Raw genomic sequence first — 15,091 nt, 5'->3', positions numbered from 1 at the left:
ATTCAGTCGATATGTGTCAAGTTCTGACCTAAATCAAGCCAGCAGGCAATCAATACAGTAATCAGAGAGCAGCGGGCATAATGCATGGAACAGTTCACTTTCAACACATGACAAACAAATTGTTTTTCACACAGACTTGATGAAACAAAATGGCAGCACTTTGTTCTCTTTACAACACCAATGTCATATCTGCAGAATAACAAACTATGTTGTTTTGTGGAATCATACATAAAGATCGGTTTTTCACCAGAGCCATTTGGTAGAGGCATTGATTTCATTGCAGTTAGTTGATCTTAAAATTTAAAAATGGTTGTCACAAAATCAGTGTTCACACAAGGTAACACTTTAGATTAGGGAACACATATTCACCATTAACTAGGTGCTTACTAACATGCATATAAGTAGCATACCAGGCCTTTATTAGTAATTATTAAGCACGTATTAACACCTTAATTAGGAAAAATCTTAATTCATGTCATAATAGAGGTAGAATAAGGTTATGTAGAATAAGGTGTTAATATGTGCTTAATGATTACTAATAAAGGGCTAGTGTGCTGTTAGTGAGCACCTAGTTAATAGTGAATATGTGTTCCCTAATCTAAAGTGTTACCAAACACAATTATGACAATACATGGACGAACAGGACCGCTAACAGACAGACCAGGCCTGGCACCACAGGGTCACAACATGACTCAGCCCACTCATTGTATAGTTTGCCCTCTGTGTTCAAGCTTTGTGCATTGACAGAAAAAATACTGAGAACAACAAAATAATTGTCTGTGGTACGTGCAACTATGGGCCTGCACTGTCCTACTGAACACAGTGACGGTGATAGACAGAGCACTCAGTGTGGTTTGTCTGCTCGATGTTAAACCTCAGACCCTGTTTCCATTTTCTTTACCGCTGTAAGAATCCACAGACAGAAGGCAACAACAGGGAGCTGATGTAACAGTCAGCCAGAGTAAGAAAATAAGCCAGAGGTTGAGGACCATGGACTCCCTCTTTACCTCAATGAGGCCCCCAATCCCAGCCCCTACTCCCACCTGTCCATCACCTGTCAAGAGACATTTCTTAACTCATAATTCCATAACACCTGGCTCAGAAACCTCACAGCAAACATAAAAGACAACCTGTCTTATTTCCACCTCACCTGTCTTCCCACCATGCAACCACCATCACAAACCAATAAAACAGGTGTCTGCTCAGTGACGTTTATCAAAACTGGCCCCTCGTAATATCTTTCTATCTTTTCATGTTTGTTTTTTCACCTGCTATGTCGCCTCAAGTGCTGTCTTTTATGGACTCTGCTTTGTCTTCTCAGTGTGCATAATTAATGAATTCAAAAAAAGGAGAAAGAGAACCACAAGCAGCAGTTTCTCTTTATGCCTCCCTCAGTTCATTTTGATGGAGAATCATTCATAGATGTAAACAATATGTTGTGCTTTGCTACTTTTATTTTAATTATTAATTAGTTTTTGTAAATACCCTACTGAACGTGTACTACAAGTTTTTTTTTTTTTTTACAAGTGTCATACACACATAAAAGTCAAAAGGGCATCATCACAAATCATATGGAATTAAGTTAATAAACACGTTCATTTAATTTAATTTAAAACAGCAATACATTCCGGGCTGGATTTTTGTATTCTATTTTTTGTATGACAATTTTAGCTGAACAAATAAATCCCACAACCGCACACCTAGCTTCGTTTTCAGCTGCGTCACGTTATCCAGAGACAACGCAGCTAATACCGGAAATCACGCTCCTGGTTTCAAAATAAAAGCCCAAACAGAGCAGAGCGAATCTCGCTGTCTTCATCACACGTCACAATAACGGTATTTTGTTTTGATTATGACAAGTACGAAACATTAATATGACAAATTTGATGAATTGTGACAGCGTTATATAGATGACTGACATGTTTGATGGTTTCACTTTGTATTTTGAAAATTGAAAGCGGAACTTGATTTTCGCTGGCTAAACATTACGAAGGAGGAGACCGTTCTCTCCGTTTCCTGCTGCGTCTCTGCTGCTGCTTTCTGATGAGCTATATCGGTTGAGCCAATCGTACACAGTAACTACATGCTAGGTGATGCACTGAGGGTGGTTTTAAAGAAAGACCACCCGCTATGCAGTGCTGGTGCTCGGTGCACGGTGTGTAGGTATCTGTGTGTGAGGACAGCCCGGGGTGGAGACATCAGGAAGCTGAAGAAAAGAGAAGCAGACAGACAGGAGGCCACGGTTCCCCCTCACACACACCACACACATCACCTCGGCCTTGATGGTGATGTATGCAAGGAAACCAGCAAGAGTCAGCGATGGGTAAATTCAGCACAGACCCCGACATATGAAACACGCTGCGAATGTTCTCCCGTTTTAAAATCTTAAATTTGGTTATTCGTGACTTCTCATAGCAGTTAGCCATTAGTGCTACCAGATTAGCTACGGGTTCCGGTTGTATCATGTAGCTAAATCCAGTAACGTTAACGAAACGCTTGTTAAGAGACACTGTTAAGTTGAACCATTTACATTACAACAATATTGTGTATACCATATGTTTAGGTGTCTTGGCGTATTTGAACCAGTAGCAAGAAAACTTAAACAGCTGCTGCTTTGATGTCAATTCAAGCTAACTTAGCTAATGATAGCCAGTGAGCTAACTAATAATAAACCTACTGTAGAAAGTTGCTAATGTGTGCTCGTTTTTACATTTTGTTTCTTCAGGTGCAACGACAGAAAGGATTCGCAATCCTATCAGGTATGCTTTACTTGATACTTGTCAATCTTCTCTTATAATGAGGAAATATGTCACCTTTCCTAGAAATAATGAAATGAAATACAATTAGTGGCACAGGAGAGTTCCAGCAACAACACAAAGTGATAGGCAATTATCATCAAATAATACTTTAAAATATATTCTTGAACTTTACATATGAAGTGTAGTTTTAACACGGGCTACATTTTGTTCAGACAGAACAAAATCTTAGGATACAATAATACTGCAGTAACTTGCAATAACTTTCCGTGTTCTCGAGTTACATGTTTAACAGTACATATTAGGATCACTTGAGCTCTTTCTTATAGGGAAGCAGAGTTGTAAATACTTCAATAAATAAAAATAATAAATATTATGTTTCCTAAAATATCATTCCAGGGTTACAACTTACCAAATGGCTTCTCCACTTACTTGTATGCAAAGATCCACAGCTTTTTCTTCTCACGTTTTGACAGGGGAAACTGAAATGGTGCTGGATGACATACTTAAAAAGTGCTGGAACATCCACAGATGTTCTCTCCTACCTTCATGCTCCTTTCTCCATATGCATCCAATTAATGATCTTTATGACGAGGCTCGAGTACAGTCGAGACAAAGTGCAGGGCACAGAATATAATAGGTTCTGTTCCACCGCTTGCGTCTTGTTTGAACCGTTTAATTGATGTTCCAAACTGATCTTGGACAGACTCTATGCGGGAATAGACAGGTGCATGTTGGCCTCAGTTTTTGCATGTGTCATCACAACGTCCTGTTTCGGAGATTAGTCTTTTGGCTGAGTACCGAAACTGGCCAAAAAAGTCATTTTCCGCTGATAGGTTTTGGTCGCCGAATTTTTGGTGCATCTCTAGCTTCAGTACAGCTGACCCAAAACTACAGTTTTTGCCCACAAGACCTATAATTGATGATTTGATTTACATCACAGGTCTATGACATCAATATGCTTGTTTTTACAGTATCATAAAACTGAAATACCAATATATCCTTACATTATAACAGTAACTAAAAAGCCAATCATCTCTGACTACTCTCAAAAGAAATATCTACCAATAATATAACACAGGCCTCATGATAATGTATATCTTTTTTCAATATAATAGCTAACATTGTCTGTAAAAGGCTCTAGCCAATCAATGTTTAATATTTCTTTAGCTAGCACAATTTTGTGACCTTATCTAGTGAATTTAAAACATGATTTAGATGATGTTAGATTCAGCTGCTGCCATTCTATGATCTTCAAACGAAGCAAAACCTTATTCTTAATGTTATGATGCATGAATTGGTGCATGGTGGTATGTGTAAGAAAGTGGCGAGAATGTTGGCACGTCCCGACATTTCTTATTTGCACTCTTTTGTAGACCCATAAATCTCAGCCCAAGAGCCAGTCCAGCAGCCTTCACCGTTACGACAAGGTGCGTGATGGATCAGTGGATCCCACACCCCCTTACAAGATGCTGCGACGCTCGGATGAAAGTCCTGTCAGTAGACATACAGACAGTACAGGACATGGCAAGGCAAAAACTTCTCACACAGTCAGAGGAAAAAATGGTAAGCTTGGATGTGTGGTCTAATGTATGCATGCAATGTTAAGTTTTATTTTAAAGGGTTATCCTGGGGCACAAGTCATAGTTCATGAAAATTTGACATGAACAAATAGCACAAAATAAAGGTTTGGAGTTTTTGTCATGTCTGTGTTTGTGTCAGGATTACCACCATAAGGTTAAAATTCCTTCATTGGGCCTAGGGCTGTGCAATAAAACAATTTTCTCAATTTAAAAACAAGATACTCTAGATATAACTTCAGTTGAACAAATTTCATCCCTGTTTTGACAGACATCCTGAACCACCAATGACAATGACAGAATCATGTGGTCGGAATAGCTGCAGCCATCTCATGTTAAATTGATGCATACAGTGTAAGACACTGTGGGGCATGTTTGGTAATGTTTTCATGACTCCAGCCCTCCCTTTAAAGCTAACATGATGTCTGCACCACAACAGCAGACCATAGTGTCTTCTCTGTTTATCGCCCTCTCTGTGACAAAAACGGTGATATCACATGCACAATCACCTTCTTCATTTCCAAAGACATTGACCCACGCATGTATGTTTGTTTTAGGGCTGTAACCAATGATTATTTTCAGAATCAATTATGCTGTCGGTTATTTTCTCGATCAAGCAAGTAATCGTTTGGTCCATAAAATGTCAGAGAAAGTTGAAGAATCTTTCCCATACCTGGAAATGATTCAGTTAAGATTTTAGTTAATACATACATGTTGTACTCATCTAAATTCATTTGCAGAACATGCTACAGTTGTCATGTCCAACTTAACCAAAATTACCTCTTCCACCAGTAAAGGCAATTCTTTAATCTTGACAGAAATATATGGAAGGATAGAGAAAAGTATGTTAAGATTTTTTTTTCTTTATCTCCCAGCCCTAATTGGGTCATAACCTTCATCCAAGAATATTTAATCAAAATCTTTCCTTCTGACAAACAAATGAGGACAACATAACCTTATTGCAGGACTTGCTGACTTAATAAAGTTTATGTAAAAGTTAAGATTGTGTATTTATTTGGGTAATTGACAAATGTCTCTTTTTGCAGGGACCAGCGGCTCTCCTCAGGAGAACTCCCACAACAACAGTTCCCACCATGGCTCCGACTTGCATGCGACTCAGAGCAAGCCTGCAGACAGGGTAAGAGGCTGCCCAGTGATATGCAATCATATACCCTCAGCATGTCCTGTATTAAATTACTGTCATGCTGCTTTGGAATATGGTGTGCTATAATGTGGGATGTCATGTGGAGGCATCTCTCTGTCTATACACAGGTAATTAGGGAGTACATGATCTAATTCAATTTTAGACTTCCTTTTTAAAAAAACACTGGCACTTAACTGAAGAGGAAAGCTTCATTCTTAATATTTAACACTGTCTTTGATGCTGACTTAATACTGGGTTGTCAGCATGATGTATTGTGCACGGACTGTCAGGGATGAACATAACTAGATTTATATTTATCACTTTGCCATGAGAAAGCAGTGGAGTGATACATCATGACAGGGTACAGGTGTTATTCTTGAAAAGAGTATGGGGGGCATTTATTTCCTTTGTGATGAATAAAAGATATGTATATACTTGAAGGAGGTCTTTGTTCAGACCCAGTCACCAATGAATTTCATATTCATCTATTTTCTCAATAGCAGTTGATTGAATGATTTCAGAAGGACTCAACTTTGTATTATTTAATTGTCTCATTGTGGGTAGCATATCAAATGTTGGGTAGAGGTGGACATGGGAGATGTGCTACAAGCGGGGCTGTTGAAAACACCATGCATTTTTCTAAAGATTGTTATATTACCACCTTTACACATGTTGTGAGTGTGCTGTGGTACCTTTAAGAGCTCTATCTGTCTCAAGTGATCTAGATATAATTATACTTTTTTAAATTATATTAATATATACAGTACATTTAAGTATTGTCTCAAAAATATTCTGAAGAGAGACCTGTGCATTTGTAGACTGAAAGGTTGTTTGAATGACTATATTCAGTACATGATCCATTAATATAACATTCCAGTTTCCATTCCCTCTCTCTGAAAAACCCTCATCCATTATTGAAGCTGGCAATTGAGGAATGCATGTGTACTGTATTTATGTTAAGTGTTTCTATTCAAAATTTAAAGCTTTGCGATTCAGCACAATGAATGTTATGTGTGCATCCATTTTGAATTGTTGTTATTGTTTATTATTGGTGCTGCTTCACTTTTCCTACTTCATCTTCTATCACCTTTTCTTTTTCTGCACCAGGATCCAGCAGATGACTGGACAGAACACATCAGCTCTTCTGGAAAGAAGTATTACTACAACTGTAGAACTGAGGTCTCCCAGTGGGAGAAGCCAAAGGACCTGCTTGAGAGGCAAGACTATTCAGTTTTTAGTCTGAAAATTAGAAATGGACTTTGTGATGCACCTATACCTCACAGTAACACACAGCACTCAGGATGAGGAGTTAAATTTCAGCCTGCATTCTTCGCATTGTCACTTTTGCATTGTGTTTATATTGATTCAGGGAACAACGACAGAAAGATTCAGTCAAGATGGCGGCAAACAGTTTCCCAAAGGACATGGACTACAGACAGGAGGCCTTGCAGGACAAAGCCACAACAAGTTAGTAAAAAAGGGAATTCCTTGTAGATTCTGTGTTACTGTGTGACAGATTTAATTTAGATGCACATGATTGCTGTATATGTAGCTGGGGTGACATGCAAGGGGGATTATAAAGAGCACAAAAGGTAGTGCAACACTTGGCTTTTTTTTAGGAAAAAAATAAAAACCATATTATGTTCAACCCCAATGATTTGCTCATTTTGGTTTCTTCATGTTTGAAAGTTGGTGGTGCAACTCAGGAATTTAGCCTCTGTGGGGTGTGAGCACAGGGTAAGAAATTCAGGTTAAGTTCCTGTGTTTCACTTCCAACTTTCAGATTTGAATACACTACTTTGGATAAGTAGGGAAATTCTTTCATGAAGTAATTTACATCAAGTGTGTAAAACATGGTAATTTGAGCATACAGTCTCAGAATCAACATTACGTCCGATGATATGACGGTCTTCTGCTCTGCTCTTCAGAGAACACATCAGGGGACCAGTCGACATCATCCAACTCCGCCCATTCCTCCTCCTCCTCCACTTCTCAGAGCCTGAATTCTGCTACTAGTGCTTTAGGTTCCACCCCCTCCACCATGTCCACCTCCTCTTCATCCTCTACGGGGCAGTTGCTCCAGTCTGTCCAGTCCCCATCCCCAGCACTGCTGCAGGACCCGGCGCTCCTTCATCAGCTCCTCCCTGCCCTGCAGGCGACTCTGCAGATGAATAACGGCAACATGGATATGGCTAAGCTCAATGAGGGTGAGAGCACAAAAGATGACTTACACTTCCACACATGTCTTTTATATGTATTGCATTGCACCATATGTATATTTTATATGGTATACTTCATTACAGAAGGGATGCAAGTTTACATTGTTAACTCACACTGGGCTTTGTTGTATTAAGTTGAGTATTAAGCTGATAAACGAACACAAAGATGGAGTTTTCTTTCTGCTCGCAGTTTTGTTTCATGTTTAACTTTTGGATTACTAGTATCTCAGAGAATCTGGACTGAAAAAGGTAATTTTCCAAAATTAGGTGCTGGATAAAGAGTTGTCTTGATCTTATAATGAAACGTGATACTGCGACTTGTAGGTGCTGTTCAAACAGAAAATCGGTTTTGAAATCTCACAACTGTCTGCGTGAGGCTGACGTGTGCTTGTTTTGTCCTGTTTACCAGTTAACTGACTGGGCTCTTGTCATTGTGGTGTCAGTGATGTCTTCTGGCTAACTTTTAGTTAACGTCCTCTCTGTTGCTGCATTTCCCTCCTTCCTCCCTGTGTCCAGACTTTTACTAAACTGCTCACTACAGCTCACTAAGTGTCGGGTCCACGAAACAATTAAATTAATGGTCACGTGGACATCTATGGATGCATGTACATGGAAACTATGACCCGGGATTGACCTCACGAGCTAAGACAACTGCTTCTTAGTGGTACTTCTGTGTCCTGACTGGATTAAGTGTTGGATTATAGAACTATTTAACTTGTTTTTCACTGACAAGAGCTTTGACTGTTTTCTGATTTAATTGTTAGTGTTTGTGCACTCACCTGTTGTGTTTCCTTGCTCCTTCATATGTATGTGTGCATTTGCGTGCACACTTCCTCTTTCCTCCCTCCAGTCTTGGCAGCTGCTGTCACCCAAGCTTCCTTGCGGTCTGTGCTTCATAAGCTCCTCGCTGCTGGACCTGCTTTCAACATCACTGCTCTGCTCTCCGCTGCTCAGCACTCCAACCAAGGTACAGCATTCTTAGTGTTTCTCACCATCCGCTACACAAACTAATTTTTATTTGTGTTTGTGAGACCAGGGTCTTCTCTCTAAATCAAGTGACCCACTACCACTGTAATGAAGGGCTTTAAGTCTTTTACTCCAAACGACATTAGCTGTTTGTTTTTCTCAGTCACGTTCCCTTGTTGTGGCTGCTGCTTGATTGACGTCTCTGGCATTATTTAGCTCATAAATTAGAACTCCTAATATACCTGCATAGTCCTGAGTAAGTAGCAACATATTTAACTAAAACAAATGTTAACTTTGAATTGATGGTTTATTTATTATTTCTCAAACACATTACGTTGCCTTGCTTTGTGCTTGTCTCATCTGTTACCTGGTGTGCTCACAGTTGAGCACACCAGGTAACCAATGTTTACACATGAATCCAGTCGCTTCGTGTTCATAAAATTTAGCAAATTAAGCTGGGACTTCGAGCGCTTGTTCTCCATAATGCTGGGTGGTATTCGACGTCACGCGTGATCGCCCGGTGTTGGAGGCTTCATTGTAATTATTGGACAGTCTGGACATGGAAAATGTGAGAGAAATGTGTTAATTGTCTTGTGTTCCCAGTGACTTTTGTTACAGATGTTTTGCGTTTCATACACATTCTTACACTCTGCATGTTGTTTATGTGTGTTTTGGATTAAGCAGTGTGGACAAACTATAGGCAAATGGGGCATATTTGCTTGTGTGTCGTCTGATAACCTTTTGCTTCTCCACATCCACATCATATGTCTCATGCAGCTCAGCACTCCAGCCAGTCTCCTGTCTCTCTAACATCCGATGCTTCATCACCACGGCCGTATGTGTCACCACGGAATGGCACACCCCAGAGCAACCAGAAATCTCTAGGGGGCGGGCATGCTGGAATCATTACATCCTCGCAATCAAGGGTGAGGAGCGCAATCAAAAGACTCAGGGAAAAGTTAGCTTTGTTGAATGGAGGTGGAATTTCCCTCTGCTCGTGTCGCCTCTTTATGCTCTTGTCTTATGTTTCTTTAATGCATCCCGATGCCCTTATTTCCTCTAATTTTTCTTGTTTTTCCTTTCGGTTCACAGGGCAGTATGTCTTCAGGCAAGCAAGGATCTGTCCCCATGTCTCAGGCCGTAGAGAAGCGTCCAGAAGACCCCAGAACTCACCAGCAGAGAAGGTAGAAATTTGTGTTCAAAATCACTGCAACTCACCGTCATTTTTGGTAAACTATTACCTGAAAGTAAACAAATTAAATGCATTTAGTTCATACTAGAAAGCATACATTTAATAAATGGTATAATCCACAGCATTGCTGACTTATGCAGTACTGCGCTACAGTCTTAGGCCACCACTAGATTTGTTTTAGTACTGCTATAATGCTCAATGACTTTATTGGAACATATCCGGAAAATACGGGAATAGCAGATTTAAACTATTATTAATTATTATATAAACTATTTTATTCAAAGGGAAAAAAAAGCTTCCACAGGTTAAAGTCTCAAGTATTTAGTGTGACCTACACTTGAACAGAAGCATGATCCTGGCTCTCTTATAACTGAATTTGAACCCTCATTAGTTTTATTGGCAAAACCTTTGTTTTTCATGTTAACAAATATTTGCTGTGAAAAATGTCCACAACTGTTTTATTGAGCATTTATTGAGCATTATGTACACATGTTATGAGTCAAGCTCATGGACAGTTGGATAAGACCAATTTTCAGTCATATCATTCCAGTCCAAATGCCAGTGATCACAACATTTGACAGGCATTAAAATAACAAAACTGATGGTGCCCTATAACATCGATTACTAATGCTCTGAATAACAAAGAAATCCTTACAATTTGATCATTCTGGTTTGTTGACAAAACAAGACATTAGAGAACATCATCATTTCCAGGTTTGACGAACACCGATCAACATTTTTTAAGGTTTTCTGATATTTTATGGACCAAACGATTAATCGAGATCCATCCTACCCTACTGAACGCCATCAGCACTATTATAAAGTAACATAGATTTGTTCAAACTTGATTTTTTTTCCCCCTTTTTTTTCAAAAAAGTAACAGCCCTAATTGTCGCTGGATGTTATTTACACCATCAACACACAGTTAGAAAGTTTGTCTTGCTCCTTCAGCCATGAGATTCTGTGCTCGGGATCAAACGTACCTGGTGCTGCTTTGCCCCACGCCCCGTCCGGCAGCTCCGGCCAAACCCAGGCGGATACCCCCACCACCTTTGTTCCCACCCTGGCAACTCATTTTAATGAGAACCTCATCAGACATATCCAAGGATGGCCTTCAGAGAACACGGAGAAACAGGTACAAACACCAATGTGTAACCTTAACATAAGCATCAACAAACGTCTGTGTTGCGTACACATGTTACATTGCTTTTGTTCGCAAAGTCCATACTGAGGCAGACTAATAATGGCAATATATAAAAATCACCAAAAGTCATGCACTGCAGCTTTACTGCTGCGGTTACTCACATGTCACAGAGCTGTGGGAATCTTATCACTGGTTTAAAGCTGGATTTGCACCTTTTTAATGAGCAGTACATCATGTGGGTAGACATTCATAGCCAGGTTGTCAATATTGGATCTTTGTTTGTTGTGAGAATGCGTCATCCTGACTTGACTAAAAGCACTCCCCTCTCCTCCCTCAGGCGGCTCGGTTGCATGAAGACATCTACAACATGGGCAGCTTGTATATGTCTGAGATCTGTACAGAGATGAAAAACCTCCGCTCCCTGGTCAGAGTGTGTGAAATTCAGGCCACGCTCAGGGAACAGAGGTGAGCCACTTGTTTAACTTTTTGCATAGACCTGTGCATTAATTGTTGACACATTCATCTATACCTCTTTTGTTTGTTTTTTCTCCCAACTACAGAATCTTGTTTCTGAGGCAGCAGAGCAAAGAGCTGGATAAGCTGAAGAACCAGAACTCCTACATGGTGTGAGGACCTGACCACAGAAGGAAGGACTGGGACGAATTGATTGAAATATTGATTTAAAAAAAAGAGGAATACACAGGACAACAAGTTGCTACAGCCTGTTTAATTCTCCCCGTTAGAGCAACTGAGAAAAGCTGTGAGAAGACAGCAGCTGACAGTGTGAGGCTCCATCACCTTCATCATGTCACTTTTTCTTTACCTTTCCTCTAACAAAAAAAAAAAAAAAGATTCTCCAATGCCCACCACATGAAATGCTCTTGTTGAAAGGTGAGACGTGACAGTTCACCGAGTCGGACACTTTAACCAAGTGGACATAAAGGACCTGAGGCTCTTTTCAAACGGCACCTTTTGGACTGTGAACCTTGGATTATATTGTATTGTATTGGGTTAACTTGTTTTCTGGTGTGTTTGTTTTCTGGCGTGTAGTTAGTTGTCAGCAAGAGATTCATCCTTGGTAAAAATGAGCTGAAGTCATTTCATAATAATTGGTGTAACGCAGTTCTCAGGGTGGAGAGAGAACAAACCCGTTTACTCCCCAAACGTCTGAAATTTACAGTCATGCAACACAATGTGTGGATTCCACAGCAGTGATGTTACTGCCACTTGTGTGTCCTAGCTGGTTTTTCATGAGGTTTGAGAAAAGACCTCTGACCAGACCTTTTACTTTAATATGCTTCAGTTATTTTGACCCAGTTGATGGGGAATCTGCACTCTGGTGGCACAGAATCACGGGATAACTGTAGGTGGTCGTGTCAGACACACACTCACGATGATTCAGACTTAAGGATGAGTTGATACAGTACTTGGTATTGGTCCGATTTCTGTCAAAAATCACTGGATTGTATATTGGGAAAAACGGCTAAATTACAATTGAATCCATAAACTCTAAATATAATGAAAAGGCTTCTCTGAACACAGGCAGTGAATAGAGAGACCAGGTCGCGAGTGTGGGCTACACGTCTGTCTTGGTTATAGTAAATGCATCAGTAGAATTGTGTAATTAAAAGCTAAGTTCATGGAAAAGAGGTAAAGGACTGTCGGACTGATATCTTTTATCAGAATTCGAGGATGTGTTGAAGTGGTCTGGAGCCATCCCTATTCAAAAGTCATTTTGAAGCCTACATTGTTGGACCTATGTTGGCTGCTAGTGTAAGAGGTTCTATTCGTTTGTAGCCCTGCTGGCTATTTATTAATCCTCTCTTATTTCTTTTTTTATGTATAATTGTCAGCGTTTTGTTTCTTCTCCCAAATCCAGTTGGGGAAATCTTTCATTCCTTTTGTGCAACTTAGCGAAAGATTGTGTAAAACAATAGAAGAAAAGTGACTGAATTTACATCATGTAAAGCTAAATTATTCTTGCACATGATTGATTACGTCTTTGTAGTCAAAATAAAGAAAGCTTCGATGGAAAGACGTTTTATTTTTTCAACGAGGAAACTCCGACTTTGCTTTCGTTTCTGATCAGCTGCCGTGGCTGCAGCCATTTAATCTGTTGACTCCAGCCCGGCTACTTTTATTTAAAAGGGTGTATTCGCGATTAGAAGACGGACCCTTTTTACCGTTGATCTCTTTTACATTCGTAAAGAAGGTTCCTTTTGTCTTTTGACTATTCTTTTTCCTTGTCTTTCAATAGTTTCCACCAAATCTGATGTGCACACTTTTTTGGGGGGTTGTGGGGTGGGCTGGGGTAGAATGGGATTGGGGGGCGGGCTTTGTATTCCATAAAATATGAGAATAAAATATTATACCACATGAGCTGCTTGACTTTAGTTTGCTGTTCAGTGTTTTCGCTGTGGCTCCTGAAGCTTGAACTTGCCTGATATGTTGACGACCTGCTGTGCAGCTCCTTCTTTGGCCACAGGATGGCAACAGTGAGCTCTTGATTCTGCTTCTGTGAAAGTGAGCAATTTGTTTGTTGCTTCTGATTTGATCAGATTAAAATCCTATTACTGCACATGCTGATTGTAAATTGTAGCCTGAAGAAAGGCAGAGGGCTGGAAATTTTTTGTAAATGCTTAGTTTTAGTTTTTATTAGTGTTTGTTTTGGTCATATGGGGTATTTGAAAGTATTGTGTCATAAAAACCCAGCAATAGAATCAAATAACACAATCAACAAGAAAGTAGACTAAAAATGAGCATAATACAGCTGAGGGTTATAATAATAATAATAAATAACCCTCATGAGACATATCTACTGACAACATAACAAATGTTGTGTTTAACTTGCATAGTCTTATGTTCCACATTGTAAACAAAAGCATATTGAAAATGTTATATAAATGAAAACACAACAAAATTGCCTTCAGCAAAAAAAAAAAAAAAACACTTATGAAATAAACTGAACACATTTTTGCTACAATTTTAGTTTTGTAAACCTAACAGAAAAAGAATGAAGACATTTCTCGACTCGGGGGAAACTGAGGTTGGGAAGCACAATTTTTCAAAAATACTACCCCCCCTATTCTAGTAATACAGAGCTAAATGCAAATCAGTGAAGTATTCCTTCAAGTATTTAACCATACTTTTCCAACTCCAGCAAAAACATGTACTGTATAATTCTCTGGACAAGAGGTCGCCCTCTTTGGCCTCGGAGCAGCTCAGAAACATTACACTTCACATCGTTCTTTAAACCCTGATAGACTCGATCACTGTCACCTTACAAATCCAATACGCGGCCTCACCTGATGACTGATGGTGGTGACAGTGGCTCTGCAGAGTCAAACGTCATCCTCACGTGCGCACGCTGTCGTTTTTGTTTGAAAAGCCTGCTCTCTTGATAAGTGATGATGCTGAACCTTCAATCAGCTGCTCATCAGTCAACGTGTGTTTGTATGTGAGAGACACTGGCCCGTCTGTGGGCATTTCTGCCCCCAGTGTCCTTGGGGGACATTGACAACTGTGCTGATTACCTGTCACGCTATATTTATTGCTGTCACACGTTTATTTATGGATCCGTGTGACTGAAGTGAGCCAGCTGTGAGCCTCAGCCATTACCCTGGTTTCTCTATTCACTGCAGCTCCCCTCTGCTCCTCAATTAGCCCGACTCTCTCTACACCCCACCTTTGCTTGCTCCTCTCTTCATACACCGCCCCACCGCCCTGCCACATTCCTATTTTCTCCCCATCTTTTTTTCCCCCACCATTTCCCCCTCTGTCCTTGTTGCCCCCCTCACCATTGACTCCCCACTACTCCTGACTTATCATCACAGCCAGAGGGGATACATTAAAGTGACCGATCTCCCCTCAGGGCAAAGTTAACATGGGGTTGGAGGTGGGAGATGGTCAGCTTTGGCTGACATTGTACTACTTTTGATGAATGAGCGCGGCCCACGGCCGGTGCCTTCTTACAATCCCGATCATTTGTACTCCAGTGATGTGTGCGACTTTGAATTTCATGTATTTCTGTGGCCTAGATACTGTACTTTCACAGTAAGTCATGAATATATGAAAAATCTGTTTATTGTGA

At 40.1% G+C, this 15,091-nt stretch overlaps 1 protein-coding gene across 2 annotated transcripts; it reads left to right on the top strand.

The window, feature by feature from the left end:
• Positions 1 to 1,989: 1,989 nt before the first annotated feature.
• LOC122775886 (WW domain-containing adapter protein with coiled-coil-like) lies at positions 1,990 to 13,380 on the top strand. 2 transcript variants are annotated; one of them, XM_044036098.1, is made up of 13 exons: positions 1,991 to 2,323; positions 2,726 to 2,759; positions 4,133 to 4,322; positions 5,383 to 5,474; positions 6,588 to 6,697; positions 6,850 to 6,947; positions 7,409 to 7,687; positions 8,550 to 8,666; positions 9,443 to 9,591; positions 9,758 to 9,849; positions 10,809 to 10,992; positions 11,339 to 11,466; positions 11,562 to 13,380. In XM_044036098.1, the coding sequence occupies exons 1-13, from the start codon at positions 2,283 to 2,285 to the stop codon at positions 11,629 to 11,631; spliced, it is 1,584 nt and encodes a 527-aa protein (XP_043892033.1). In that variant the 5' UTR covers positions 1,991 to 2,282; the 3' UTR covers positions 11,632 to 13,380. The 2 variants fall into 2 exon arrangements, with proteins under 2 accessions (XP_043892041.1, XP_043892033.1); XM_044036106.1 differs by lacking the exon at positions 8,550 to 8,666 and having other exon boundaries at positions 1,990 to 2,323.
• Positions 13,381 to 15,091: the final 1,711 nt, after the last annotated feature.

Source organism: Solea senegalensis, linkage group LG1, assembly GCF_019176455.1.
Source record: "Solea senegalensis isolate Sse05_10M linkage group LG1, IFAPA_SoseM_1, whole genome shotgun sequence".
NCBI classification, from domain to species: Eukaryota; Metazoa; Chordata; class Actinopteri; order Pleuronectiformes; family Soleidae; genus Solea; species Solea senegalensis.
Note: the sequence above shows the minus strand (reverse complement) of the source record. Positions and strands in the feature narration are given on the sequence as shown.

Bases quoted from the DNA above. Each gene is read 5' to 3' on its own strand.
- LOC122775886 (XM_044036098.1), top strand. From the start codon at position 2,283: ATGGTGATGTATGCAAGGAAACCAGCAAGAGTCAGCGATGG. The intron at 4,323-5,382 runs GTAAGCTTGGAT...CTCTTTTTGCAG, and splicing joins CACAGTCAGAGGAAAAAATG to GGACCAGCGGCTCTCCTCAG. The intron at 10,993-11,338 runs GTACAAACACCA...CTCCTCCCTCAG, and splicing joins CAGAGAACACGGAGAAACAG to GCGGCTCGGTTGCATGAAGA.